The sequence below is a fragment of the Oncorhynchus gorbuscha genome, linkage group LG13, assembly GCF_021184085.1.
Source record: "Oncorhynchus gorbuscha isolate QuinsamMale2020 ecotype Even-year linkage group LG13, OgorEven_v1.0, whole genome shotgun sequence".
Lineage (NCBI taxonomy): Eukaryota > Metazoa > Chordata > Actinopteri > Salmoniformes > Salmonidae > Oncorhynchus > Oncorhynchus gorbuscha.
This window is the reverse complement of record NC_060185.1, coordinates 49,910,812-49,937,291: the sequence shown is the minus strand read 5'-3', so window position 1 is coordinate 49,937,291 and position 26,480 is coordinate 49,910,812. Positions and strand designations below refer to the sequence as shown.

The 26,480-nt window shown below is 46.0% G+C and overlaps 1 protein-coding gene across 1 annotated transcript in view; it reads left to right on the top strand.

Annotated features, from left to right (window-relative positions):
* The window catches only part of LOC123993084 (tetratricopeptide repeat protein 9B-like), a 43,652-nt gene extending 17,461 nt beyond the window's left edge, over positions 1-26,191 (top strand). The window contains exons 2-3 of the mRNA XM_046294856.1: positions 24,135-24,317; positions 24,776-26,191. Of these exons, the coding sequence (XP_046150812.1) occupies positions 24,135-24,317; positions 24,776-24,870 (278 nt within the window). The 3' untranslated portion in view covers positions 24,871-26,191. The remainder of the gene's footprint in view (positions 1-24,134; positions 24,318-24,775) is intronic.
* The last annotated feature ends 289 nt before the right edge of the window (positions 26,192-26,480 follow it).

Below are 26,480 nucleotides of genomic sequence, written 5' to 3'. Positions count from 1 at the left end.
ATGGTCTAATGTTGTTATGATCTAATGGTCTAATGTTGTTATGGTCTAATGTTGTTATGGTCTAATGGTCTAATGTTGTTATGATCTAATGTTGTTATGATCTAATGGTCTAATGCTGTTATGGTCTAATGGTCTAATGTTGTTATGGTCTAATGTTGTTATGGTCTAATGGTCTAATGTTGTTATCGTAGAATGTATGCACACATGACTGTAAGTCGCTTTGGATAAAAGCGTCTGCTAAATGGCATATATTACCTATATTATTATATATTATATGTGAAATTATATGGCCTAGCCACTGAGCAACAACTGGTTGAATCAACGTTGTTTCCACGTCATTTCAACCAAACAAAGTCAATGTGATGACTTTGAATCAACCTGGAAAACTGATTGGATTTGAAAAAAGGCATCAATGTAAGGGAATTTCATATTTGTTTCACCCAACTTTTTTTTAAACCCAAATTCAATGACATGGTGACATGTTTTGTTGGATTCACGTTAGTTGACAACTCAACCAAATGTAAATCAAACCTAAACGATCAACTGACATCTGTGCCCACTGAAATATTGAATCATTAGTGACCGGAAACAAATTTCTCAGTTGAATAATATAATATTTATCTCCACATTTTTCGATCATATATTTGGCACAAATAAGCAAGGCCATTGGACGGACTAAAAATGAAGGTCAAGGTACACTGAACAAAAATATAAACTCAAACTGCAACAATTTCAAAGATTATACTATTACAGTTCATATAAGGAAATCAGTTAATTTAGACCCTAATTTAGGCCCTAATCTATGGATTTCACATGACTTGGAATACACATATACCTTAAAAAAAACGGACTGGCAAGGATCAGAAAACTAGTCCGTATCTGGTGGGACCACCATTTACCTCATGCAGGGCGACATCTCCTTCGCGTATAGTTGATTAGGCTGTTGATTGTGGCCTGTGGAATGTTGTCCCACTCCTCTAACGGCTATGTGAAGTTGCTGGATATTGATGGGAACTGGAACACGCTGCCGTGCACGCCGATCCAGAGCATCCCAAACATTCTCAATGGGTGACATGTCTGGTGAGTATGCAGATCATGGAAGAACTGGGACATTTTCAGCTTCCAGGAATTCTGTACAGTTCCTTGTGACCTGGGGCTGTGCATTGTCATGCTGAAACATGAGGTGATGGCGGCGGATGAATGGCATGACAATGGGCCTCAGGATTTTGTCACGGTATCTCTGTGCATTCAGATTGCCATCGATAAAATGCAATTGGGTTCATTGTCCGTAGCTTATGCCTGCCCGTACCATAACCGTGAGGCCAGTCGGACGTACTACCAAATTCTCTAATACGACGTTGGAGGCTGTTTGTGGTAGAGAAATTAACATTAAATGATCTGGTAACAGCTTTGGTTGGACATTCCAGCAGCATGCATGCCAATTGCACGCTCTCTCAAAGCTTGAGACATCTGTGGCATTGTGTTGTGTGATGATCTGATGATGTCCAGTTAATTTTGTGCGTTCCTTACTCACATTTTAGAGTGGCCTTTTATTGTCCCCAGCACGAGGTGCACCTGTGTGTGTAATGATCATTCTGTTTAATCAGCTTCTTGATATGCCACATCTGTCAGGTGGATGGATTATCTTGGCAAAGGAGAAATGCTCACTAACAGGGATGTTTTTTCATTTTTTAGATAAATTAGGTTTTTGTGCGTATGGAACATTTCTGGGACATTTTATTTCAGCTCATGAAACATGGGACCATGTTTAATTTCTATATTTTAGCCTCTCGTCTGATATGAGCATTTGAACACCTGAGTAAGCTCCACTCATTGCACTGGCGACGCCCTAGCCTTGACCACGACATTTTTCACCAATGCCCCCCTTGTACTTTCAATCAGTTGAATTTGAGCTTTTTCAAGACCAGGGGCCCTTTTTCAGTCACATTTCTGGAGCCCAAGAAACAAACACTTCGCTTCCTAGAACATATGGAAATGAAAAATGTTTATGAAGGAATGACTTTTTGGAGGGTTACTCTCAAAAGGATTTATTAGGTTTAAAAATGTTTCGACATGGATGCCAGGCGCATGGGCCTCCAGAGCGGATCTGTTTTTGAAGTTCCTTACTTATTAATTCATACAACAGTGGATCAACTCTTGGGGGAGTGACGCAGCGGTCTAAGGGCGTCACTACAGTGCTAGAGGCGTCACTACAGACCCGGGTACGAGCCCGGAGCTGTGTCACAACCGGCCGTGATCGGGAGTCCGAAAGGGCGGCGCACAATTGGCCAAGTGTCGTCCGGGTTGGGGGAGGGCCGCAATCTTCTGCGCTAACGGCAAAAGTTAGCGTCTGTCTGTCTGTCCTCGGTGACATCATCCACCTAGCCAGGTCATCCTTCTCTCTCTCTTTCTGCTGCACACTGATGTCCAGTTAATTTGCTTGCTGAAGGCCACAACAACATCACAGTACCACACAAGGGACCCAGACATACAACATAGTCCCCTCTGTCTGGAGAACACAACAACACTTCAACATACACAAACACTGCTTGTAACCACATGCAAATGGAGAAATGGGCAATGGGCATGGCACTGATGCACAGTAAAGTCATATGAGTAGGGCTGTGATCATATGAGTAGGGCTGTGACCGTATTACCGCCACACTGGCAGCCATGAGTCATAACCTCAGTAAAATTCCATGTGAGTCACGGTAATCTCCTCTTATGCTCTCTGGACATGCGTTGTTAGTATCCAACTATCATCAGGTCACTAATGGCCTGGTACTCAGGGTACTAATTGTCCCTCTAACCACTCAGACATTTTTTGTTGTTGTTCATCAATGCAATGCTATCAAAAATCACATCAAACACTTATCGTGGAAACAGTATGTGCCTTTAATAACTCACCCTCACTGTGATAATCAGTTTGAAGAAAACAGTTCAATGGGATGAAACTGAGTGGAAAACATGGTCATTGGAGGTGTTGTTTCAAAGCCTATAACGCAACGAAATGGACAGCGCTTTCTGATTATTTCAAAACATCCCATATGCGTATTAGAGCTTATGCCTAGGCCTGTTGCGGTGACCGTATTACCACCACGCCGATGGTCACGAGTCGTGAAGGCAGTCAAATTCCACATGACCGTTGAGTCACGTAATTAGGCTTCCCCAAGCTCTGATGGTGCTGCTGGTCATTAGCAGCCTAACAAACTTACTAACAGCCTGCTACTCAGCACTCTTTTGTCCCTGCAATCACTCTGACATCAATGCAAATGTATTCGAAAATCTAATCAAACCGTTAATGAGAGCCCATCAGCTCATGTTGTGAGACATTTCTATAGGTTATGCAATTGCGGGAGAAAACAGAGTGATGGCCTCTATTAAGAAGAGGAGGATCCCATCCTAGGCCTACTAAATGTATTTCTCAACCTTCCTTGTCATGTATTGTATTGTCATGTCTTGTCCCTGTGCTTTCTCTTCTCTTCGTTTCCCCCTGCTGGTCTTATTAGGTTTCTTTCTCTCTCTCTATTCCTCTCTCTCTCTATCGTTCCGTTCCTGCTCCCAGCTGTTCCTCATTCTCCTAACGACCTCGTTTACTCTTTCACACCTGTCCCCTATTTTGCCCTCTGATTAAGTCTCTATTTCTCTCTCTGTTTCTGCTTCTGTCCTTGTCGGATTCTTGTTTGCTGTTTGCTTTGCTTTTGTTCCGTCCAGTTGTATTCTGCCTCGTCATCAGATACTACGTGTGAGCAGGTGTCTCTATCCTCTACGGCCCGCGCCTACCCGAAGGGACCTGCAGTCTGTTGCCGCTAGCCCTGCAACTCTCCTCAACAACTAGAAGGGGGACTCTCCTGTTAAACTAGAGGATTTGTGTTTTCCCTGTTTGGACTTCCCCTGTAATGATTGAGGATTTATGTTTTCCCTGTTTGGACATTAAAAGACTCTGTTTCCGTTATATCGCTTTTGGGTCCTCACTCACCTGCATAACATTCCTAATATTAAGCACATTGCTTATATTTAGATCAGGAGTATGGCCTAGCTGGCTGCCATGAAAATAAAACCACTGGGAAAAGCGCCCTCCGTTCACTATTGAAGTGCATAGATGACATGTATTTTTTTTCGCTGCCCCTATTTCGATACAGGTGCATGATAATGGTCCATTCTCAATTCAGACACGATTAAATGAAGAATAGTCTGATTGGGGGCAATATTTAAAGACACGATTAAATGAATAATAGTCTGATTGGGGACAATATAAGCCTATCACTTGTGAATTATATCTTATCACTTATGAATGATGCCCAGCATAAGAAACAATGCCTTTTTTTGTGACTTGTTCAATTCATAGTCACACACCTCATGTGGCTTAGCCCATAGGCCTATGTGTTTTAATAAGGTTTGTATCACAACTAAAGTGGCCAAATAACTTCTTAAAATTAAGCACATTAATCCGCTTTACAAGGGGTGTAGAGCCTAACTGGCATATATAAGCAGTGCATGAGTTTCAAGTTTGGGGAAGTTAATTTTCACCATAAAAATGCACCTTCATAATAAAAGTATTACATGCATAATTTAATTTTTGGTCACTTTTGATAATGGTGTTTTCTGCTAATGGAACATTCATGCTTATAGTCTACTATCATGTGCGCATGTCTGTGCTTATGTGAAGAAATAACCTAATAGTTTATCAACATTTTAAGCTAAACGTTCTGATCTGTTGTGTCAGCCACATTGCATAAAAAAGTTTTTTTTATTTTTTACTAGCCATTGTATTGATCTATCGCATCCCACAACTGTCCAAGACTGTTTTGAATATGTATTTAATGCACAGAATAGAATAGGGACATTTGTACTATGGGGGATAGTAGATTGGCATATGCTAGTGCTTTTGCTTTTCGTTAGGCCTACTCATCTTGTTGCCGGATGTGTCTGTCTTAACTTGTAGCCTGTGAGAGAGACTCGATCACGTGACGAAGAGCGGTGAGAGTGAGAGACGCTTCGGATTGCGTAGCACACTCGGGGAGAAGGGCACAACGTAGCATCCGGGCCATCCGGACCGCATTGCGGTCACAAAGGGGATGCTGCGTGAAATTCGAGCCATTATCAAATGATTGTCAAATTGTGAATGATAGACTATTGGCGACTGTACAGCCTGCGCCCAAAAAACAAAGCAGAGCTCATCCCTTTCAAGTGACTTTTTTTCAAATCATCACTAGAGTCTAATCATGTAGCCTTACAATGTATTAAAAATCAAAACATATATCCCAACGTTTGTAGAACAACTAAAGTTACATCAACAACTCTAAATGAAGCATATAGGAGTCCCTATTTCTTTATTATTCGCTCAATACAGACTAGACGCATGTGCGCACTCCCTCAAATCGTGTGGAGAAAATATCATATATTTTATTGAGCTTTGTTCAATTGTATTCTTCATACTATAAAATAATGCAACGGAATTATAAGCAAACATTGTCTGCTAAATGAACTAGTGTAGCCCACAGCCATTTGGCAATAGCCACATCTGGACCTAACTTAAGGACCGCTCTGTATGCTATTCTTGTCTTCGGAAGTAGACTACATTTTCTTCATATCATGCTTCTTTAAGACCTGTCTAACATAAACCATGTTTTCTTTTGTGAAGGTGTATGCTATAATCCATGGTTTATAATTAGACTTTTTAAAATGGTTTGTGCATAAGCCCGGAGACGCGAAATGTGTTTATGTTAATTACGGGTCAATTACCATGAGACCGACAGTTATTTGCTTGACAATCACCAGCTGATGAAGTTTCGTGACCACCGCAGCCCTACTTTTGCGTAGGACTATATATGAGCCCAAGATGAAAATAACCCTGAATTAAAATAATGATTGTGCGTTAAATAACACATAGCCTACAGAATATTACTCATGGCAGAAAAACATTTTAAAAACATAATTTAAAATGTCCTTGGTACATAATTGTTCTAGCCTATACTCCAAAATTCAACAACTTAGCCTAAAACTATATTGAAGTTCTATTTGATTTTGAATAGCCTAGTAATAGGGAATTTCTTATATTTTCGTAATTAATATGCTGACACGTTTACCTTTAGCTACATAATATCTCACCACTGCGCGTTGCCATCTCCTCCGCTCTCACCTTCATTGCTTTCTGCAGTGCCATAGAGAGGGGCTGTCAACAGTTTATTGAAATATGTTTTGTTATGATTTTTTTTTACTATCGATTTTCGCGAACAGATTTCACTTGGTTTCCCAGATTAAGCGCTGGGTCGCTGCAGGAACAGGGTTGTAGAGCCCATGGCATACAGAGTTTGGGAGGAATACCCCCAGTTGCGCAGCGAGAGGCTGCATGTTCCTCAAAGAGTGGTTGATGTGTGGAGTGAAATTTACTGGAGAGGCCTATGCTGCCATGACTGAAAAACGAAATCTGCTGGAAAGTGGCCTCCATTCGCTTTTCGAGTGCGTACAGATGACGTCTTTCCCCCCCCTACCCCTGTTCCTGCCCATTTGATAATGAGACATTCTAAATCGACACTAATTTGACATATTAGTAAAGACAAGATTCAATTGAGAGTCGTCTGATGGGTGAAAATATGATCACTTGGGAGAACAGCGTGCGCCGCCTGAGGCAAAGAACAGAGCGCACGTTTTTTTCTTCTTTTTTTGCGACCTTCTCAAATCATCAACAGCCTGTAGTCGCATCATGCAGCCCATATATGTTTTGATTTGAAAGATGTTCTAAGGTTTGCATCATTCACAACTTAAGTTGCCAAATAACTCTAAATGTATTGTACAGTCCCTGTGTAAAATGATCACTTTTACGCTCAACGTAGCCACTTCATATGCACACTTGCTCCGGAATAGGAATATAAACGTTCTATTTTATTCAGCCAAGTTCAGTTATATTATTCTTACTATAAAACCATATAATATTAAAAAAATAATGGCACGGGACTTATTAGCATATCTTGTCTGCTAAATGAACAGGCCGAAGTCCTATGGCATGGCGCGTAGCCAGAAATCACACAGTAGGCCAACCCATCTTCTGTTCTTCTGGAATACAATATAGAATGGATTTATTGTGATGGTGTATATTTAAGTGATTTATTATACTTTAAAAAAAAGTAGATCAGCGCTCATCAACGACTTGTAAATGAGGCTTGTATGCAATGGAGCCCTGGAGATGCTAAACGTGTTTAGGTTAAATTAACGTCAATTACCGCGAGACCGGCAGGCTTTTGCATGATAATCGGCTGACAAAATGTCAGGACCACCACAGCCCCTACATCCGAGAGCACTAATTCACATTGGGCATGCTGAGGTCATCTTACTGTCGATGAAGTCATTACAAGGATAGCTATTTCAATCATATGAATATTTCACTAGATGAGCCATGAATTGAATCCGCTACTATTATGGGTGATGTAGCAATGCAGTGGTTGAGGTTTGGGGCGTTAGGGGAGGGAGGGAGGGAGATTGGCAAGAGAGAAGCGCTGTGGCGCCATCCGGGGATGGCAATTAGAGAGGCGTGGAGGGAAAAAATGGTTTCTCTGCTCGTTTGGCAGTTTCGTCTTCAGCACTCCATAGACGGATGGAAGCCTCCGAGGGTGCTGTGGATGTCACCGAGGCCTACACATGCACAGAGGCTCATATTGAACCACTCAGGCGAGCAACAAGAGGGTCTAATGATAAGTGATGATGTGTGTGTTCTAATGACGATATGGGTCTGCATTTGTCTCACTACTGCAGGGACACAGCAACCCAGGAAGCTCATTGGTATAACTGGAACAGAGGATGTAAATGATGCCCCTCAGTCCTATCAATCAATGAGCATTCAGGACTATAATAAATTAATTTAGTTTTTTTAAATGTTGAAATTCTCCCTGAAACCTTGACAGGGATGTTGGGGATTTACATCTGACGGGGGTTTGAATTATGCTTGCAAGTGAAGAAATATCAATGTGATCAACTTCATAGGTAATATATACACAGTTGATGTCGGATGTTTACATACACTTAGGTTGGAGTCATTAAAACTTGTTTTTCAACCATTTCACAAATGTCTTGTTAAACCTCTCTGGGATATGTGGGACGCTAGAAAATGCAGAGCGCCAAATTCAAAATAAATTACTATAAAAATCAAACTTTCATTAAATCACACATGTAAGATACCAAATTAAAGCTACACGTGTTGTGAATCCAGCCAACATGTCAGATTTCAAAAAGGCTTTTCGGCGAAAGCAAACGATGCTATTATCTGAGGATAGCACCTCCGTAAGCAAAGAGAGAAACCATATTTCAACCCTGCAGGCGCGACACAAAACACAGAAATAAAAATATAATTCATGCCTTACCTTTGACGAGCTTCTTTTGTTGGCACTCCAATATGTCCCATAAACATCACAAATGGTCCTTTTGTTCGATTAATTCCGTCGATATATATCCAAAATGTCCATTTATTTGGCGCGTTTGATCCAGAAAAACACCAACTTGAGCAACGTGACTACAAAATATCTCAAAGATTACCTGTAAACTTTGCCAAAACATTTCAAACTACTTTTGTCATACAACTTTAGGTATTTTTTAACGTAAATAATCGATAAAATTGAAGACGGGATGATCTGTGTTCAATACATTCGGAAAACAAACTGAAGCATGCTTTCTGGTCACGCTCCTCTATCTAACAGTACACTTCAAGTGACCCTTGCTCAAGATGGCCGTACTTCTTCATTACACAAAGGAATAACCTCAACCAATTTCTAAAGACTGTTGACATCCATTGAACAGAGAGTGACCTCAAAAAGAAAAGTCTGAATGGTTTGTCCTCGGGGTTTCGCCTGCGAAATAAGTTCTGTTATACTCACAGACATGATTCAAACAGTTTTATAAACTTCAGAGTGTTTTCTATCCAAATCATCTACTAATAAGATGCATATCTTATCTTCTGGGGATGAGTAGCAGGCAGTTGAATTTGGGCATGCATTTCATCCAGACGTGAAAATACTGCCCCCTGTCACCAAGAAGTTTTAGCAAACTATAATTTTTGCAAGTCGGTTAGGACATCTACTTTGTGCATGACAAAAGTAATTTTTCAACAATTGTTTACAGACAGATTATTTCACTTATAATTCACTGTATCACAATTCCAGTGGGTCAGAAGTTTACATACACTAAGTTGACTGTGCCTTTAAACAGCTTGGAAAATTCCAGAAAATGCTGTCATGGCTTTAGAAGCTTCTGATAAGCTATTTGACATCATTGACGTCAATTGGAGGTGTACCTGTGGATGTATTTCAAGGCCTACCTTCAAACTCAGTGCCTCTTTGCTTGACATCATGGGAAAATCAAAAGAAATCAGCCAAGACCTCAGACCTCAGAAGAACTCATCGTCGGGAGCAATTTCCAAACGCCTGAAGGTACCACGTTCATCTGTGCAAACAATAGTACGCAAGTATAAACACCATGGGACCATGCAGCCGTCATACCGCTCAGGAAGAAGACGCATTCTGTCTCCTAGAGATGAACGTACTTTGGTGCAAAAAAGTGCAAATCAATCCCAGAACAACAGCAAAGGACCTTGTGAAGATGCTGGAGGAAACAGGTACAAAAGTATCTATATCCACAGTAAAACGAGGCCTATATCGACATGGGGACGAAGATCGGACTTTTCGGACAAATGTTCTCTGGTCTGATTCTCTTGTCATGTTTGTCATTTATTATCATGTCTTGTCCCTGTGCTCCCCATGCTATTCGTTTCCCTCTGCTGGTCTTATTTGATCCCTCTCTCTCCCCCTCCCTCTCTCAATGTTCTGCTCCCAGCTGTTCCTATTCCCCTAATCATCATTTAGTCTTCCCACACCTGTTCCCGATCCTTTCCCCTGATTAGAGTCCCTATTTATTCCTTTGTGATCCGTTCCTGTCCCGTCGGTTCCTTGTTTTGTATTCACCATGCTGTGATTGTGTTTCGCCCTGTCCTGTCGTGTTTTTGCCTTCATCAGATGCTGCGTGTGAGCAGGTGGCTCTATCAACTACGGCCTGCGCCTACCCAGAGACCTGCAGTCTGTGGCCGTTTCTCTAGTTATTCCCCTCTACAGACTAGAGGATTTTTGTTATTCCCTGTTTGGATTTAAATAAACTCTGTTTCTGTTAAGTCGCTTTTGGGTCCTCTTTCACCTGCATGATGCCGCTCTGTGGTTCCGTTTATAAACTCCCCTCTGTTTCTGTTAAGTCGCTTTGGGTCCTCACCTGCATGACAGAAGGAACCGACCAAGGAATGGACCCAGCGACTTCAGACGCTCGTTACACTGCCGTCGAGATCCAAGGAGCCATGCTCGGCAGACACGAGCAGGAATTGTCTGCTGCTCGCCATGCCGTGGAGAACCTGGCCGCTCAGGTTTCCGACCTCTCTGGACAGTTCCAGAGTCTACGTCTCGTGCCACCTGTTACTTCCTGGCCTGCCGAGCCTCCAGAACCTAGGGTTAATAACCCACCTTGCTACTCCGGGCAGCCCACTGAGTGCCGCTCCTTTCTCACGCAGTGTGAGATTGTGTTCTCTCTCCAACCCAACACATACTCTAGAGAGAGAGCTCGGGTTGCTTACGTCATTTCACTCCTTACTGGCCGGGCTCGAGAATGGGGCACAGCTATCTGGGAGGCAAGGGCTGATTGCTCTAACAAATTCCAGAACTTTAAAGAGGAGATGATTCGGGTTTTTGACCGTTCAGTTTTTGGTGGGGGAGGCTTCTAGGGCCCTGGCTTCCTTATGCCAAGGTGAACGGTCCATAACGGATTATTCCATTGAGTTTCGCACTCTTGCTGCCTCTAGTGAGTGGAACGAGCCGGCGCTGCTCGCTCGTTTTCTGGAGGGACTCCACGCAGTGGTTAAGGATGAGATTCTCTCCCGGGAGGTTCCTTCAGATGTGGACTCTTTGATTGCTCTCGCCATCCGCATAGAACGACGGGTAGATCTTCGTCACCGGGCTCGTGGAAGAGAGCTCGCATCAACGGTGTTTCCCTGCTCCGCATCGCAACCATCTCCCTCCTCTGGCTTTGAGACTGAGCCCATGCAGCTGGGAGGGATTCGCATCTCGAATAAGGAGAGGGAACGGAGGATCACCAACCGCCTGTGCCTCTATTGCGGAGTTGCTGGACATTTTGTTAATTCATGTCCAGTAAAAGCCAGAGCTCATCTGTAAGCGGAGGGCTACAGGTGAGCGCAACTACTCAAGTCTCTCCATCAAGGTCCTGTACTACTTTGTCGGTCCACCTACGCTGGACCGGTTCGGGTGCTACATGTAGTGCCTTGATAGACTCTGGGGCTGAGGGTTGTTTCATGGACGAAGCATGGGTTCGGAAACATGACATTCCTTTCAGAGAGTTAGATAAGCCTACGCCCATGTTCGCCTTAGATGGTAGTCATCTTCCCAGTATCAGATTTGAGACACTACCTTTAACCCTCACAGTATCTGGTAACCACAGTGAGACTATTTCTTTTTGATTTTCCGTTCACCGTTTACACCTGTTGTTTTGGGTCATCCCTGGCTAGTATGTCATAATCCTTCTATTAATTGGTCTAGTAATTCTATCCTATCCTGGAACGTTTCTTGTCATGTGAAGTGTTTAATGTCTGCCATCCCTCCCGTTTCTTCTGTCCCTACTTCTCAGGAGGAACCTGGCGATTTGACAGGAGTGCCGGAGGAATATCATGATCTGCGCACGGTCTTCAGTCGGTCCCGAGCCAACTCCCTTCCTCCTCACCGGTCGTATGATTGTAGTATTGATCTCCTTCCGGGGACCACTCCTCCTCGAGGTAGACTATACTCTCTGTCGGCTCCCGAACGTAAGGCTCTCGAGGATTATTTGTCTGTGTCTCTTGACGCCGGTACCATAGTGCCTTCTTCTTCTCCGGCCGGGGCGGGGTTCTTTTTGTTAAGAAGAAGGACGGTACTCTGCGCCCCTGCGTGGATTATCGAGGGCTGAATGACATAACGGTTAAGAATCGTTATCCGCTTCCCCTTATGTCATCAGCCTTCGAGATTCTGCAGGGAGCCAGGTGCTTTACGTTGGACCTTCGTAACGCTTACCATCTCGTGCGCATCAGAGAGGGGGACGAGTGGAAAACGGCGTTTAACACTCCGTTAGGGCATTTTGAGTACCGGGTTCTGCCGTTCGGTCTCGCCAATGCGCCAGCTGTTTTTCAGGCATTAGTTAATGATGTTCTGAGAGACATGCTGAACATTTTTGTTTTTGTCTATCTTGACGATATCCTGATTTTTTCTCCGTCACTCGAGATTCATGTTCAGCACGTTCGACGTGTTCTACAGCGCCTTTAGAGAATTGTCTTAATGAGAAGTGCTCTTTTCATGTCTGTTCGGTTCCGTTATTTCCGCTGAGACATGCTCTTGCTGCCCCTCTCACAGCTCTTACTTCTGTCAAGACGTGTTTTAAGTGGTCAGTTCCGCCCAGGAGCTTGTTACGGACAGCCTTCTTCCCGGCCGGGCGGGGTTTTTGTTAAGAAGAAGGACAGCGCCCCTCTGTTCGGTTAAGAATCGATCATCCTGTTGGACCTTCGTAACGCTTCTCGTGCGCATCAGAGAGGGGGACGAGTGGAAAACGGCGTTTAACACTCCGTTAGGGCATTTTGAGTACCGGGTTCTGCCGTCCTCGCCAATGCGCCAGCTGTTTTTCAGGCATTAGTTAATGATGTTCTGAGAGACATGCTGAACATTTTTGTTTTTGTCTATCTTGACGATATCCTGATTTTTTCTCCGTCACTCGAGATTCATGTTCAGCACGTTCGACGTGTTCTACAGCGCCTTTTAGAGAATTGTCTCTACGTAAAGGCTGAGAAGTGCTCTTTTCATGTCTCCTCCGTTACTTTTCTCGGTTCCGTTATTTCCGCTGAAGGCATTCAGATGGATTCCGCTAAGGTCCAAGCTGTCAGTGATTGGCCCGTTCCAAGGTCACGTGTCGAGTTGCAGCGCTTTTTAGGTTTCGCTAATTTCTATCGGCGTTTCATTCGTAATTTCGGTCAAGTTGCTGCCCCTCTCACAGCTCTTACTTCTGTCAAGACGTGTTTTAAGTGGTCCGGTTCCGCCCAGGGAGCTTTTGATCTTCTAAAAGAACGTTTTACGTCCGCTCCTATCCTCGTTACTCCTGACGTCACTAGACAATTCATTGTCGAGGTTGACTTCAGAGGTAGGCGTGGGAGCCATTCTATCCCAGCGCTTCCAGTCTGACGATAAGGTTCATCCTTGCGCTTATTTTTCTCATCGCCTGTCGCCATCTGAGCGCAACTATGATGTGGGTAACCGTGAACTGCTCGCCATCCGCTTAGCCCTAGGCGAATGGCGACAGTGGTTGGAGGGGGCGACCGTTCCTTTTGTCGTTTGGACAGACCATAAGAACCTTGAGTACATCCGTTCTGCCAAACGACTTAATGCCCGTCAAGCTCGTTGGGCGTTGTTTTTCGCTCGTTTCGAGTTTGTGATTTCTTACCGTCCGGGTAGCAAGAACACCAAGCCTGATGCCTTATCCCGTCTGTTTAGTTCTTCTGTGGCTTCTACTGATCCCGAGGGGATTCTTCCTTATGGGCGTGTTGTCGGGTTAACAGTCTGGGGAATTGAAAGACAGGTTAAGCAAGCACTCACGCACACTGCGTCGCTTGTCCTAGTAACCTCCTTTTCGTTCCTGTTTCCACTCGTCTGGCTGTTCTTCAGTGGGCTCACTCTGCCAAGTTAGCTGGTCATCCCGGTGTTCGAGGCACTCTTGCGTCTATTCGCCAGCGCTTTTGGTGGCCGACTCAGGAGCGTGACACGCGCCGTTTCGTGGCTGCTTGTTCGGACTGCGCGCAGACTAAGTCGGGTAACTCTCCTCCTGCCGGTCGTCTCAGACCGCTCCCCATTCCTTCTCGACCATGGTCTCACATTGCCTTAGACTTCATTACCGGTCTGCCTTTGTCTGCGGGGAAGACTGTGATTCTGACGGTTGTCGATAGGTTCTCTAAGGCGGCACATTTCATTCCCCTCGCTAAACTTCCTTCCGCTAAGGAGACGGCACAAATCATTATTGAGAATGTATTCAGAATTCATGGCCTCCCGTTAGACAGAGGCCCGCAATTCACGTCACAGTTTTGGAGGGAGTTCTGTCGTTTGATTGGTGCGTCCGTCAGTCTCTCTTCCGGGTTTCATCCCCAGTCTAACGGTCAAGCAGAGAGGGCCAATCAGACGATTGGTCGCACTACGCAGGAAACCCTGCGTCTTGGGCAGAACAGCTCCCCTGGGCAGAATACACAATTTTGACGCTCCCCATTCCTTCTCGCACAAATCATTACTTCTGAAATGTATTCAGAATTCATGGCCTCCCGGACGTTCTGTTCTGTTTGAGGTGCGTCCGTCAGTCTCTCTTCCGGGTTTCATCCCCAGTCTAACGGTCAAGCAGAGAGGGCCAATCAGACGATTGGTCGCATACTGCAGCCTTTCTTTCAGAAACCCTGCGTCTTGGGCAGGAGTTGTCTGGGTTACCAGCCTCCTCTGTTCTCATCCCAGCTTGCCGAGTCTCGTTTGTCCAACGTTGTGAGCGCACCTGGAGGAGGGTGAGGTCTGCACTTTGCTGGAATAAACGCAGGATTAAGAGTCAAGGTATTGTTCAGAGAGTCTTTCCACTCGCAACCTTCCTCTTACGACAGCTTTCCTCCGTTTCATTGGTCCGTTCCGTGTCTCCCAGGTCGTCAATCCTGTCGCTGTGCGCCAGGACATCTTCGTCGCGTCCATCCTGTCTTCCATGTCTCCTGTGTTAAGCCCTTTCTTCGCACCCCCGTTCGTCTTCCCTCCCCCTCCCGTCCTTGTCGAGAGCGCACCTATTTACAAGGTACATAAGATCATGGACATGCGTTCTCGGGGACGGGGTCATACCTTGGATTGGGAGGGTTATCCTGAGGAGAGGAGTTGGGTTCCGTCTCGGGACGTGCTGGACCGTTCACTCATCGATGATTTCCTCCGTTGCCGCCAGGATTCCTCCTCGAGTGCGCCAGGAGGCGCTGGTGAGTGGGGGTACTGTCATGTTTGTCATTTATTATCATGTCTTGTCCCTGTGCTCCCCATGCTATTCGTTTCCCTCTGCTGGTCTTATTTGGTTCTTTCCCTCCTTCTATCCCTCTCTCCCCTCCCTCTCTCACTCTCTCGCTCTCTCTTCTCTCTATCGTTCCGTTCCTGCTCCCAGCTGTTCCTATTCCCCTAATCATCATTTAGTCTTCCCACACCTGTTCCCGATCCTTTCCCCTGATTAGAGTCCCTATTTATTCCTTTGTGATCCGTTCCTGTCCCGTCGGTTCCTTGTTTTGTATTCACCATGCTGTGATTGTGTTTCGCCCTGTCCTGTCGTGTTTTTTGCCTTCATCAGATGCTGCGTGTGAGCAGGTGGCTCTATCAACTACGGCCTGCGCCTACCCGAAGCGACCTGCAGTCTGTGGCCGCTTCTCTAGTTATTCCCCTCTACAGACTAGAGGATTTTTGTTATTCCCTGTTTGGATTTAAATAAACTCTGTTTCTGTTAAGTCGCTTTTGGGTCCTCTTTCACCTGCATGACATCTCTGGTCAGATGAAACAAAAATAGAACTGTTTGGCCATAATGACCATCATGTTGTGGGGGTGCACCTCGCAAAATAGATGGCATTATGAGGGAGGAAAATTACATGGATATATTACATCTCAAGACATCAAGTCAGGAAGTTGAAGCTTGGTCGCAAATGGGTTTTCCAAATGGACAATGACCCCAAGCATACTTCCAAAGTTGTGTCAATATGGCCTAAGGACAACAAAGTCAAGGTATTGGAGTGGCCATCACAAATCCCTGACCTCAATCCTAATAGAAGATTTGTGGGCAGAACTGAAAAAGCGTGTGCGAGCAAGGAGGCCTACAAACCTGACTCAGTTACACCAGCTCTGTCAGGAGGAATGGTCCAAAATTCACCCAACTTATTGTGGGAAGCTTGTGGAAGCCTACCCAAAATGTTTGACCCAAGTTAAACAATTTAAAGGCAATGGTACCAAATACTAATTGAGTGTATGTAAACTTCTGACCCACTGGGAATGTGATGAAAGAAATAAAAGCTGAAATAAATCATTCTCTCTACTATTATGCTGACATTTCACATTCTTTCCAGATAAGGGAAAGAAACCCGCTGAATGGAGAACGGAAAAAGACACAAAAACACTGGGTGAGAAGTGGACGGAGACAGAGAGAGGTAGACAAGTGCAAAAGGGAGATGAGGAGAAAGAGAAAAAAAGAGAAAGAGTAGAAGGGCAGAGAGGAGGACAGTGCTGTGTCACCTCGTTGGAGCCAGTCTGCTATTAAAGGCAGCGAGCAGCAGCAGCAGCTCCCTGCCCTGTCCTTCTGAATGACGGAGACAAACATTCACCGTAGACTGGTGCTTCAGGGAGCTATTATTAATGGGCCTGGAGAGAATCTGTGTATGCAGAGAGTAGCCATGTTGAAGTGTGATGGCACTGCAGGCGGTATATTCACACACGCAGGCTAGTGTGTGTGTGTTTGTCTGTCTCTGTGTGTGTGTGTGTGGTTGTGTGTTGATTGGGCTGGTAGGACTACGAGGGCTGGAGTGGAGTACCCACTCTTTGTACCTCCAGATACCAGATTTCCAAACTAATGAACACTGGGTATCAGCTTGTTACTAGATCCTTATGGCTACCAACATACTACATTTTCTGACGTGCAGATACCAGATACCCAAAACATCAGCGTGTTCTTGTGGAGTTTAAGTTGGGCTTTATCACGGGTTCAGGGGCAGGCTCATAGCTCTAGGCAGCTGGTAGCCTAGCGGTTGGAGCTGTGTTTCGTTAAGTGAAATGTTGCCAGTTTGAATTCCCGAGCTGACAAGGTGAAACATCTGCCGATGTGCCCTTGAGCAAGGCACTTAACCCTAATTGCTCCAGGATTGCCGTTGATAAAGGTTGACTCCCCCACTGGGCTCAGATGTAAATGCAATGTCTATTCCCACTCTTGGAGGGTGTGTGAGGGAGTGTGGGAAAAACACATTTCCAAGTCACGCGTGTGTATTAATACACGCTTGTACAAGTGTAAAATATGTGAGAGAGAGAGAGAGAGAAAGTCAAGGCAGTTTGTCAGTGATTCAAGGGAGGCAGCGGTCACTATATCCGCTCTGGTCAGTGAGTATCAGAGGTCAATGATGACACAGTGGAGAGGAGATGAGGAGGCAGCGGTCACTATATCCGCTCTGGTCAGTGAGTATCAGAGGTCAATGATGACACAGTGGAGAGGAGATGGGGAGGCAGCGGTCACTATATCCGCTCTGGTCAGTGAGTATCAGAGGTCAATGATGACACAGTGGAGAGGAGATGGGGAGGCAGCGGTCACTATATCCGCTCTGGTCAGTGAGTATCAGAGGTCAATGATGACACAGTGGAGAGGAGATGGGGAGGCAGCGGTCACTATATCCGCTCTGGTCAGTGAGTATCAGAGGTCAATGATGACACAGTGGAGAGGAGATGGGGAGGCAGCGGTCACTATATCCGCTCTGGTCAGTGAGTATCAGAGGTCAATGATGACACAGTGGAGAGGAGATGGGGAGGCAGCGGTCACTATATCCGCTCTGGTCAGTGAGTATCAGAGGTCAATGATGACACAGTGGAGAGGAGATGGGGAGGCAGCGGTCACTATATCCGCTCTGGTCAGTGAGTATCAGAGGTCAATGATGACACAGTGGAGAGGAGATGGGGAGGCAGCGGTCACTATATCCGCTCTGGTCAGTGAGTATCAGAGGTCAATGATGACACAGTGGAGAGGAGATGGGGAGGCAGCGGTCACTATATCCGCTCTGGTCAGTGAGTATCAGAGGTCAATGATGACACAGTGGAGAGGAGATGGGGAGGCAGCGGGGTGACAAAGAGATGGGAGTCCGAGATTGATGCAGGTAAGGTAACGTGAAAATGGATGTGTGAACTAATTCTAAAAGGATGGACAGCAAACTGATCACCACCATCATCAGTGGCTTTAAATTAGCCAGCTCACAGCTGGCCCTGAGAGAGAGGAAGGGGGGGGCAGACAGAGAGTGTGAGGGGATCGAGGAAAACAGAGTGAGATGGGAGGAGAAAAAAGAGAGAGGCCTCCTCATCAGGCAGTGGGAAGAGACAGGAAGAGTGAGCGCTGGCAGTCGATCGATGCAGAGTTTTCTCATACTTTACGCTGTTTGACATGTCTCTCCACCATTTCTTTCTTCGCCCCTCCTCACTCCTTCATTTACACTAGGGTATCTCTCCCTATCGCTATTAACCATCAACGTATGTATTTTGCTCGTTGTTTATCACAACAGAGCTTATTTCTCTCTCTCTCCTCCTACACTCTAAATGCTTCTCGCTCTTTTCTCGCCCTTCTTTTGTGGTCTGATCTTTTTATTTCGATCAGGCTCCTTTGTCCTCTCTATTTAATCTCTTCTCTCTCTTTCTGACATCTATTCTCCCCATCTCTGACTCCCCCGGCTCTGGGATAAAAGGCAGTCTTCTGTTTTTCAGACAAAATGCTCCAGGCACATTAGTGTGAGGATTCTGAGAATGTGATAAACTGCTCGCTTCATCTCTCTGTCTCTCTCAAACGCACACTCACTTTCACTCAGAAGCTGTCATTTGCACCTGTTAGGTTTCTCCCAAAGAAAGATTTAAGAAGCTGGTAAATTCCGGCATTTTCCCAAGTATGTCGCACCATCATTCTCCTCCCTTCTTCTTCTCCTCTTCTTCCTCCACTTCCTCCTGCTTTGAGTCTGCTCAGTATTCCAGACCGGTGTGGTGCTTAGCGATATGAAAGAGAGAATCCTTAGAGAGAGGGTGTTTTCAGATCACTGACACTGACACTAACTCAATGTGCACAAGGTCATCACCAAACCACTTAAAGACTCAGCTCTTTCCTGGCTTCTCCCTAGATAGCCTCTCTCTCTGTCTCTGTCTCTCTCTCTGTCTCTGTCTCTGCCTCTCTCTCTGCCTCTGTCTCTCTCTCTGCCTCTCTCTCTGTCTCTGTCTCTCTCTCTGTCTCTGTCTCTGTCTCTGCCTCTCTCTCTGCCTCTGTCTCTCTCTCTGCCTCTCTCTCTGTCTCTGTCTCTCTCTCTGTCTCTGTCTCTGTCTCTGCCTCTCTCTCTCGCTCTCTCTCTGTCTCTGTCTCTCTCTCTGCCTCTCTCTCTCGCTCTCTCTCTGTCTCTGTCTCTCTCTCGCTCTCTCTCTGTCTCTGTCTCTCTGTCTCTCTGTCTCTCTGTCTCTGTCTCTCTGTCTCTGTGTTATTCTCTGATGAGAGCTAGAAGAGTGGATGGGCGATGATAACAATGGATTGAAGTGAGAGTTTATTTTGATGCTACCATTATCACACCGTGTCCGGATGCAGCCCTCGATGCGTTTCCCCTGACAGCCCATCCATCTGTCTAACGGCTCAGTGGGTTGTGGTCAGGGTGCAGTGTGTGTGTGCTTTTGTGAGTGTGTGTGTGTGTGTGTGTGTGTGTGTGTGTGTGTGTGTGTGTGTGTGTGTGTGTGTGTGTGTGTGTGTGTGTGTGTGTGTGTGTGTGTGTGTGTGTGTGTGTGTGCGTGCGTGCGTGCGTGCGTGCGTGTATGCGTGTGTGTGTGTGTGTGTGTGTGTGTGTGTGTGTGTGTGTGTGTGTGTGTGTGTGTGTGTGTGTGTGTGGTGTGTGTGTGTGTGTGTGTGTGTGTGTGTGTGTGTGTGTGTGTGTGTGTGTGTGTGTGTGTGTGTGTGTGTGTGCATGCATATTTCTACCCGTGTTTGTTCAGGCCCATGTTTTTACACTGTTTAATCATGTACATTTCGACACATATTTCTGTGTGCCGGGCACTCGCGTGCATGTGTCTGTGTGTACGAGCTTGTGTGTTTGTGAGAAAAGAGAACACTCTAACAGCGTTAGCCATTATATAGGCCATTATGTGCTGGAACTGAATCCGCTGAAAGCTTTCCCGTACTCTACTGGCTCCCTTACCCCTGTAGGATGATGGATGGACGGGAGGGATGGAAGACGGAGGGGGGGGTGCGCCACGTTTTTATAGTTGGCTGGATGGAAAAACGAACATGGTTCATATCTAGAGTACACAGAGGGAATCCGATGTGGCTGGCAGGAAGACTGTTTAGAAAATCAGCTGAGTTTGAGGAAACAATTTGACCTTTGGCCCCTCTGTTGTGATCTCAAATCTGCTGAGTCATATCCACTTATCAAACGTGAGAGTTCTCCATCCCCTAGCTTTCTATTTTAGCTCCCTGGTGGCTCGAATAACTTGAACTCGCTTGAACTACGCGCGCGTGCTTGTACATACGTGCTTGTACGCGTGTGCGCGCGTGTGTGTGTGTGTGTGCGCCAACCCCTCTGCTCCCCCATCTCGTCCCTCCCAACCCGCCTTCTCATTGCATGCGAAGGAACAAGGTCTAGTGTCGTGAAAGTGTAGGCATACATGTCTGGAGGCATTGTGGGTTTAAAAACAGAGTGGAGCGAGGGAGGGAGGGAGGGAGCAAGGGAGGGGTAGAGAGGTTTTTGTAGAACAGCAGAGGTAGGGTCGTTCCACGATCCGTGTACATTTTGCTTCCCTTTTATATTTGAAGTAGAAATTGTGCACCAATATTGCATTTTAAATGTCTGTCATATTAAATGAAGTTCCCTTTAATATAGACTACCTGGGCCATTTTATAAATCAGATGTTTAATATGAATAAAGACTTAACCCCCAAACATCTCAGTGTTTTCACCATCATTATAATTTATTTTGTGTGACTAGCGATTCTTTCACGTCTCTCTCCCTCGTTTTGAGGTCAACCATTTTGACGTGAACTGAACTCTCGTTTTAATGTGAGGAAACTCTTCCTTTCTTCATTCTTATTTTCCCCGAAAGAAACATTGAACAAAATCATTTCTGGTGTTTTGTGGTGGGAAACTGAGCGCGTGGAGCATAATAGGTCAAACCCTGTACAGAAGAAGAAGTGAAAGCTGCATTCAATAGCCTCTCTCTCTATTGCACAGAACATGCATTCATTTCCCCCGTCACAGGGGGTTTATGGCGGATTTAAGATGAAAACCTCAACCATGATACAGTCAACACTGTAACTTTAATAGCACTTCATTGGCACTTACTATATTCATCTATTTTGTTTAACCCCTTGAGATGGGAAAACGTGCGTTTTATGAAGTTGAACATGTGCTCTTTAGGACGAAATCTTACAATTCGGCAATATGTGTAGTTATTTACTAAGTTACACTATCTACTACATTCGTGGAACGACCCAGTACTTGACGTCGGTTGACTCTGGAGAGGACTGAAATGAACTGTGTAGCAGGTCTCTAGCGACAGTCTGTAGACAGTCTGTAGACAGTCTCAGAACACAAACCGGTAGAGCTCTATTGGATGGGATCTTGCGTTACTTAGAGTGATGCATTTGTCTTGCAGTCAGACACCCAAAGCTAGAGGTAATCAACATGGCTCCATTTCCTTATCCTATCTTGTTGTCAATTGGCGTAGTGGCAGGACACAAACACGCACGCACGCTCGCCACGCACAAACACACACACTCTCCCAGAGACCTCTTTGAGTTACAGGAAGGTGACAAGCGCTGGAACACATACAGTCTCCCAGTGTAACCCTCCCCCTCTCATCTCCCGTCCCCCCCCGTCCCCCTCCCACTGCGTCCCTGTCCCCCTCCCTCCCGGTCTCTCGCTCCTGACTCACCCTGGCTCCCGGCTAATAGATCCTGACTCATGCTATTCACAGAGCTGTCTGTGTGTCAAGGGCAGAGACAGAGGATGGAGGGAGGGAGGTGGTGGGGAGGAGGGGGGCAGAGACAGAGGAGGGAGGTGGTGGGGAGGAGGGGGGGCAGAGACAGAGGAGGGAGGGAGGGAGGTGGTGGGGAGGAGGGGGGGCAGAGACAGAGGAGGGAGGGAGGTGGTGGGGAGGAGGAGGGAGGGAGGTGGTGGGGAGGAGGAGGGGGGTAGAGAGGGAAAGGTTAGAGGAGACTAGTACAAAGTGGTGGAGAGAGAGGGAGAGATGTTCTTGTACTGACACAGGCTTCAGTGTGACGGGGGAGGGTATAGCTATAACTCTGTGTGTGTGTGTGTGTGTGTGTGTGTGTGTGTGTGTGTGTGTGTGTGTGTGTGTGTGTGTGTGTGTGTGTGTGTGTGTGTGTGTGTGTGTGTGTGTGTGTGTGTGTGTGTGTGTGTGTGTGTGTGTGTGTGTGTGTGTGTGTGTGTGTGTGTGTGTGTGTACTAATGACGTTACAGACATGAGCTGGTGAAAGGTGCTGCTGTAAGACACACCCATACGATTAATGACCACAATGAAACACAGTGTTTCCAAAGTGCTATTGTTCATACTCTACCTTTTCATATCTCAATAGTGTCATCACTATCTCCTGCCGCATATATCACCTGTATCTGTCTTCTGTCTTCTGTTCCCTGTGAACCTGTCTCCTCTCCCTCAACCTTCTCTCTCTCTCCCTCTCCCTAACTCGCTCTCATCTCATCCCTCTCTCTCTCTCTCTCTCTCTCTATCCCTAACTCTCTCTCTCTCTTTCTCATCTCATCCCCCTCAACCCTCTCTCTCTCTCTCTCTCTCTCTCTCTCTCTCTCTCTCTCTCTCTCTCTCTCTCTCTATCCCTAACTCTCTCTTTCTCATCTCATCCCCCTCAACCCTCTCTCTCTCTATCCTTAACTCTCTCTCTTTCTCATCTCATCCCCCTCAACCCTCTCTCTCTCTATCCTTAACTCTCTCTCTTTCTCATCTCATCCCCCTCAACCCTCTCTCTCTCTCTCTCTCTCTCTCTCTCTCTCTCTCTCTCTCTCTCTCTCTCTCTATCCCTAACTCTCTCTTTCTCATCTCATCCCCCTCAACCCTCTCTCTCTCTATCCCTAACTCTCTCTTTCTCATCTCATCCCACTCAACCCTCTCTCTCTATCCCTAACTCTCTCTCTCTCTTTCTCATCTCATCCCCCTCAACCCTCTCTCTCTCTCTCTATCCCTAACTCTCTCTCTCTCTTTCTCATCTCATCCCCCTCAACCCTCTCTCTCTCTCTCTCTCTCTATCCCTAACTCTCTCTTTCTCATCTCATCCCACTCAACCCTCTCTCTCTCTATCCCTAACTCTCTCTCTTTCTTTCTCATCTCATCCCCCTCAACCCTCTCTCTCTCTCTCTATCCCTAACTCTCTCTCTCTCTTTCTCATCTCATCCCCCTCAACCCTCTCTCTCTCTCTCTATCCCTAACTCTCTCTCTCTCTTTCTCATCTCATCCCCCTCAACCCTCTCTCTCTCTCTCTCTCTCTATCCCTAACTCTCTCTTTCTCATCTCATCCCACTCAACCCTCTCTCTCTCTATCCCTAACTCTCTCTCTTTCTTTCTCATCTCATCCCCCTCAACCCTCTCTCTCTCTCTATCCCTAACTCTCTCTCTCTCTTTCTCATCTCATCCCCCTCAACCCTCTCTCTCTCTATCCTTAACTCTCTCTCTTTCTCATCTCATCCCACTCAACCCTCTCTCTCTCTATCCCTAACTCTCTCTCTTTCTCATCTCATCCCCCTCTACCCACTTCATGTCTGCCCTGTCATGAAATAAAACTTCACAGTAAATATCCTTCACTCTAAAGGTGTGCAAAGTTAGCTAGATTCCCCCCTCTTTTTCCGGGGCCAGTTCATCTCTTTTTAAATGTACTCAACAGCATAAGCTATATTCTCTATTTGAATGTGTAATACATTGACCAGGTTTATTATTTTATTTATTTTTGCAGCGTCCTAGCTTCTAGCTATGTTTATCTCCCTGTCATCCTGAAGGAGTAGTGCGCTAGCTGAATTGTACACTGTTTAAAAGGCCTGGCACATCAGCTCTTGCCCTCGCTCTCTCTCTCGCTCTCTCTCTCTCTCTCTCTCTCTCTCTCTCTCTCTCTCTCTCTCTCTCTCTCTCTCTCTCTCTCAACCTGTCCAAACTCTTTTTTGTTTTTTTACCCCTCTCTGAATTCAGTCCGATGCCGACAAGCTATACGGGCACGAAAAGAGCAAACCAAGCAACATTTTTCAAAAGAATGCACAATAGTCCAGAAGTGACTGTTTCCTTTCTCCCCATCCCTGTTTCTGTGCAGCGTGCCTGTTGCAGTCCGAGCTGGTGAACTATGAGCGTGTGAAGGAGTACTGCCTGAAGGTGCTGGGCTACCAGAGGGACCACTTCAAGGCCATGTACCGCGCTGGCATCGCCTGCTACCACCTGGGAGACTACGACTGTGCCCTGCGCTACCTGCGTGACGCCAAGCACCGCGAGCCCTCAGGTAGGCTGAGACCGTACGGCCGGTCAGTAAAGTCTGTCAGTAAAAGAGAGAATCTGGTTTACTCATGTCATCTTATCAGGACATGTCGCTTAATGCCAGCGGCAACACTAACAATTATCTCCCTCTATTTCTCTCTCGCTCTCTCTCGCTCTCCTTCTCTTTCTCTCCTCTCTCTCTCTCGCGCTTTCTCTCTCTCTCTCTCTCTCTCGCTCTCCTCTCTCTCTTTCTCTCTCTCTCTCGCTTTCTCTCTCGCTTTCTCTCTCTGTCTCTCTCTCTCGCTCTCCTCTCTCTCTTTCTCTCTCTCTCGCTTTCTCTCTCGCTTTCTCTCTCGCTTTCTCTCTCGCTTTCTCTCTCTCTCTCTCTCTCTCTCTCTCTCTCTCTCTCTCTCTCTCTCTCTCTCTCTCTCTCTCTCTCTCTCTCTCTCTCCCTCTTCCTCTCCCTCCCTCTTTGTGACACAGACACAAACGTGCTGCGGTACATCCAGTTGACGGAAATGAAGATGAATAGGGAGGGTCAGCGGGAGCGGGAGAGCGGCAAAGAGGCCCTTGGCTAACCTTTGACCTTTTGGCCTCTCTATCACTATGGCCTATGCTACGACCCATCCTACGTCACCTCTCCTCTCTGACCTCCTCTCCTCCTTTATGGAGCCCAGTCCCATTGATGACTGGCCCGAGCGATGCGCCTCAACCATGTAAAAGAACAGGGCAGAAAAAGCCCTGTCTCTCTCCCTCTCTTTCTCCTCCTTCCCCCCCTCCCCACCCCCCCTCCAGGCGCTGTTGTTCTGTACCCCAGATGCAGACTGTCAAACCAAGAAAAAACGAAGCAGAGAGAAATACTATACTATACTCATACAAAACAGTCATGGTTGTTCGAATGAAAAAAAAACTGCTTAAAAAAATATATGATCAAAGACAATTGCGTAATTTAGAGAAGGTGTAAAAAAAAAAAGTTAAATAGAGTAGAATTTATTATTTATTCTTTTGATGTGAGGACTGAGGAGAGGTCCAGGGTTGGGAAAGGGACCAGGGGAGGGCAGGGGAAGGAGTTTAGGAGAAAGGAAATGGTGTAACACATATCAAGACCTTAGGCCAATTCAACTGTACACCCTGACCCCTGCCCTGTCACAATGGAGGGAGGTTTGAAAGCCAATGACCCAGACTTGTCCCGGAGAGAGATTGTCCCCCCAGTACAGTACAGATCAGGCTAGCCAGCAGGCTACATCTCTGTCCTTTTCATACGGAATAGTCTTCAGACAAGCCGACCTGTGCGCTCATGTTCAATCAATCTTCTTTTTCGTTTTCAGCTTGTAGTACCTTGTCTCTATTTCTGGACGGTTTTTAAATTCAAGGGCTAATTCAAGTGTTTGTCATTTGTCCTTTGATCATTTTTTTGTCTCCTGTTTGATTTTCATTGCACTTACGACTATCGGTTGTTATGAACCTAAATGTGTGTCCTTCCTCTTTCTAAGGAACAGAACAAACTAACTCCCACCGGACTCGCTGTTCCTCTGTTTAACAGGTGTGTTTTTGTGAACTGGTGTCTTGAATCTGTTGTCCAATCCCCCCTGGAATGTGTTGTGTTGTCAGACTGTTACCCCCCCCCCTCTCCGCTTTCTAGCTAACGATGTCACAATGGAAAATAGCCAGTGGAACTGAGGTTCTATCAAGCACCCTTGGCTGCACAGAGTTCTCTGATTTTTTTACTCTGAGATCTTCTTCCAGGCCCTTGATCACTCGTGCTGAACCTTCCCAGACGTCAGTGACATCACAAGACACTCTTGGCAGTGTTCGTGCAGGGAATCCGATCCCACATGCTGTATCCGTCTGAGGTGTAATCAGCCATCTGAACCCAGTCAGATAAAAACATCAACCAGAGTGTGCCATTTGAGATTCCAAATTTTGTTGTGCATATTTTAATAGATACCAGTGTTGCGACAAACAAAGAAATCGGTTCAGAAAATAAATGAGGACAAAAATCGCTGTCTCCATAGGCAGATTACACAACAGTAGTGGTAGACCAAGACAAGGGAGGATTGTGTTTGGGGCAAGGCCAGATAATGGACATATTACACATACAGACCATCATACCACTGCATACTTTCTAAATACCAATCCCAGTGATGCTGAAAAAGCCTGAAGGGTTTCTAGGATTTATAGAAATACG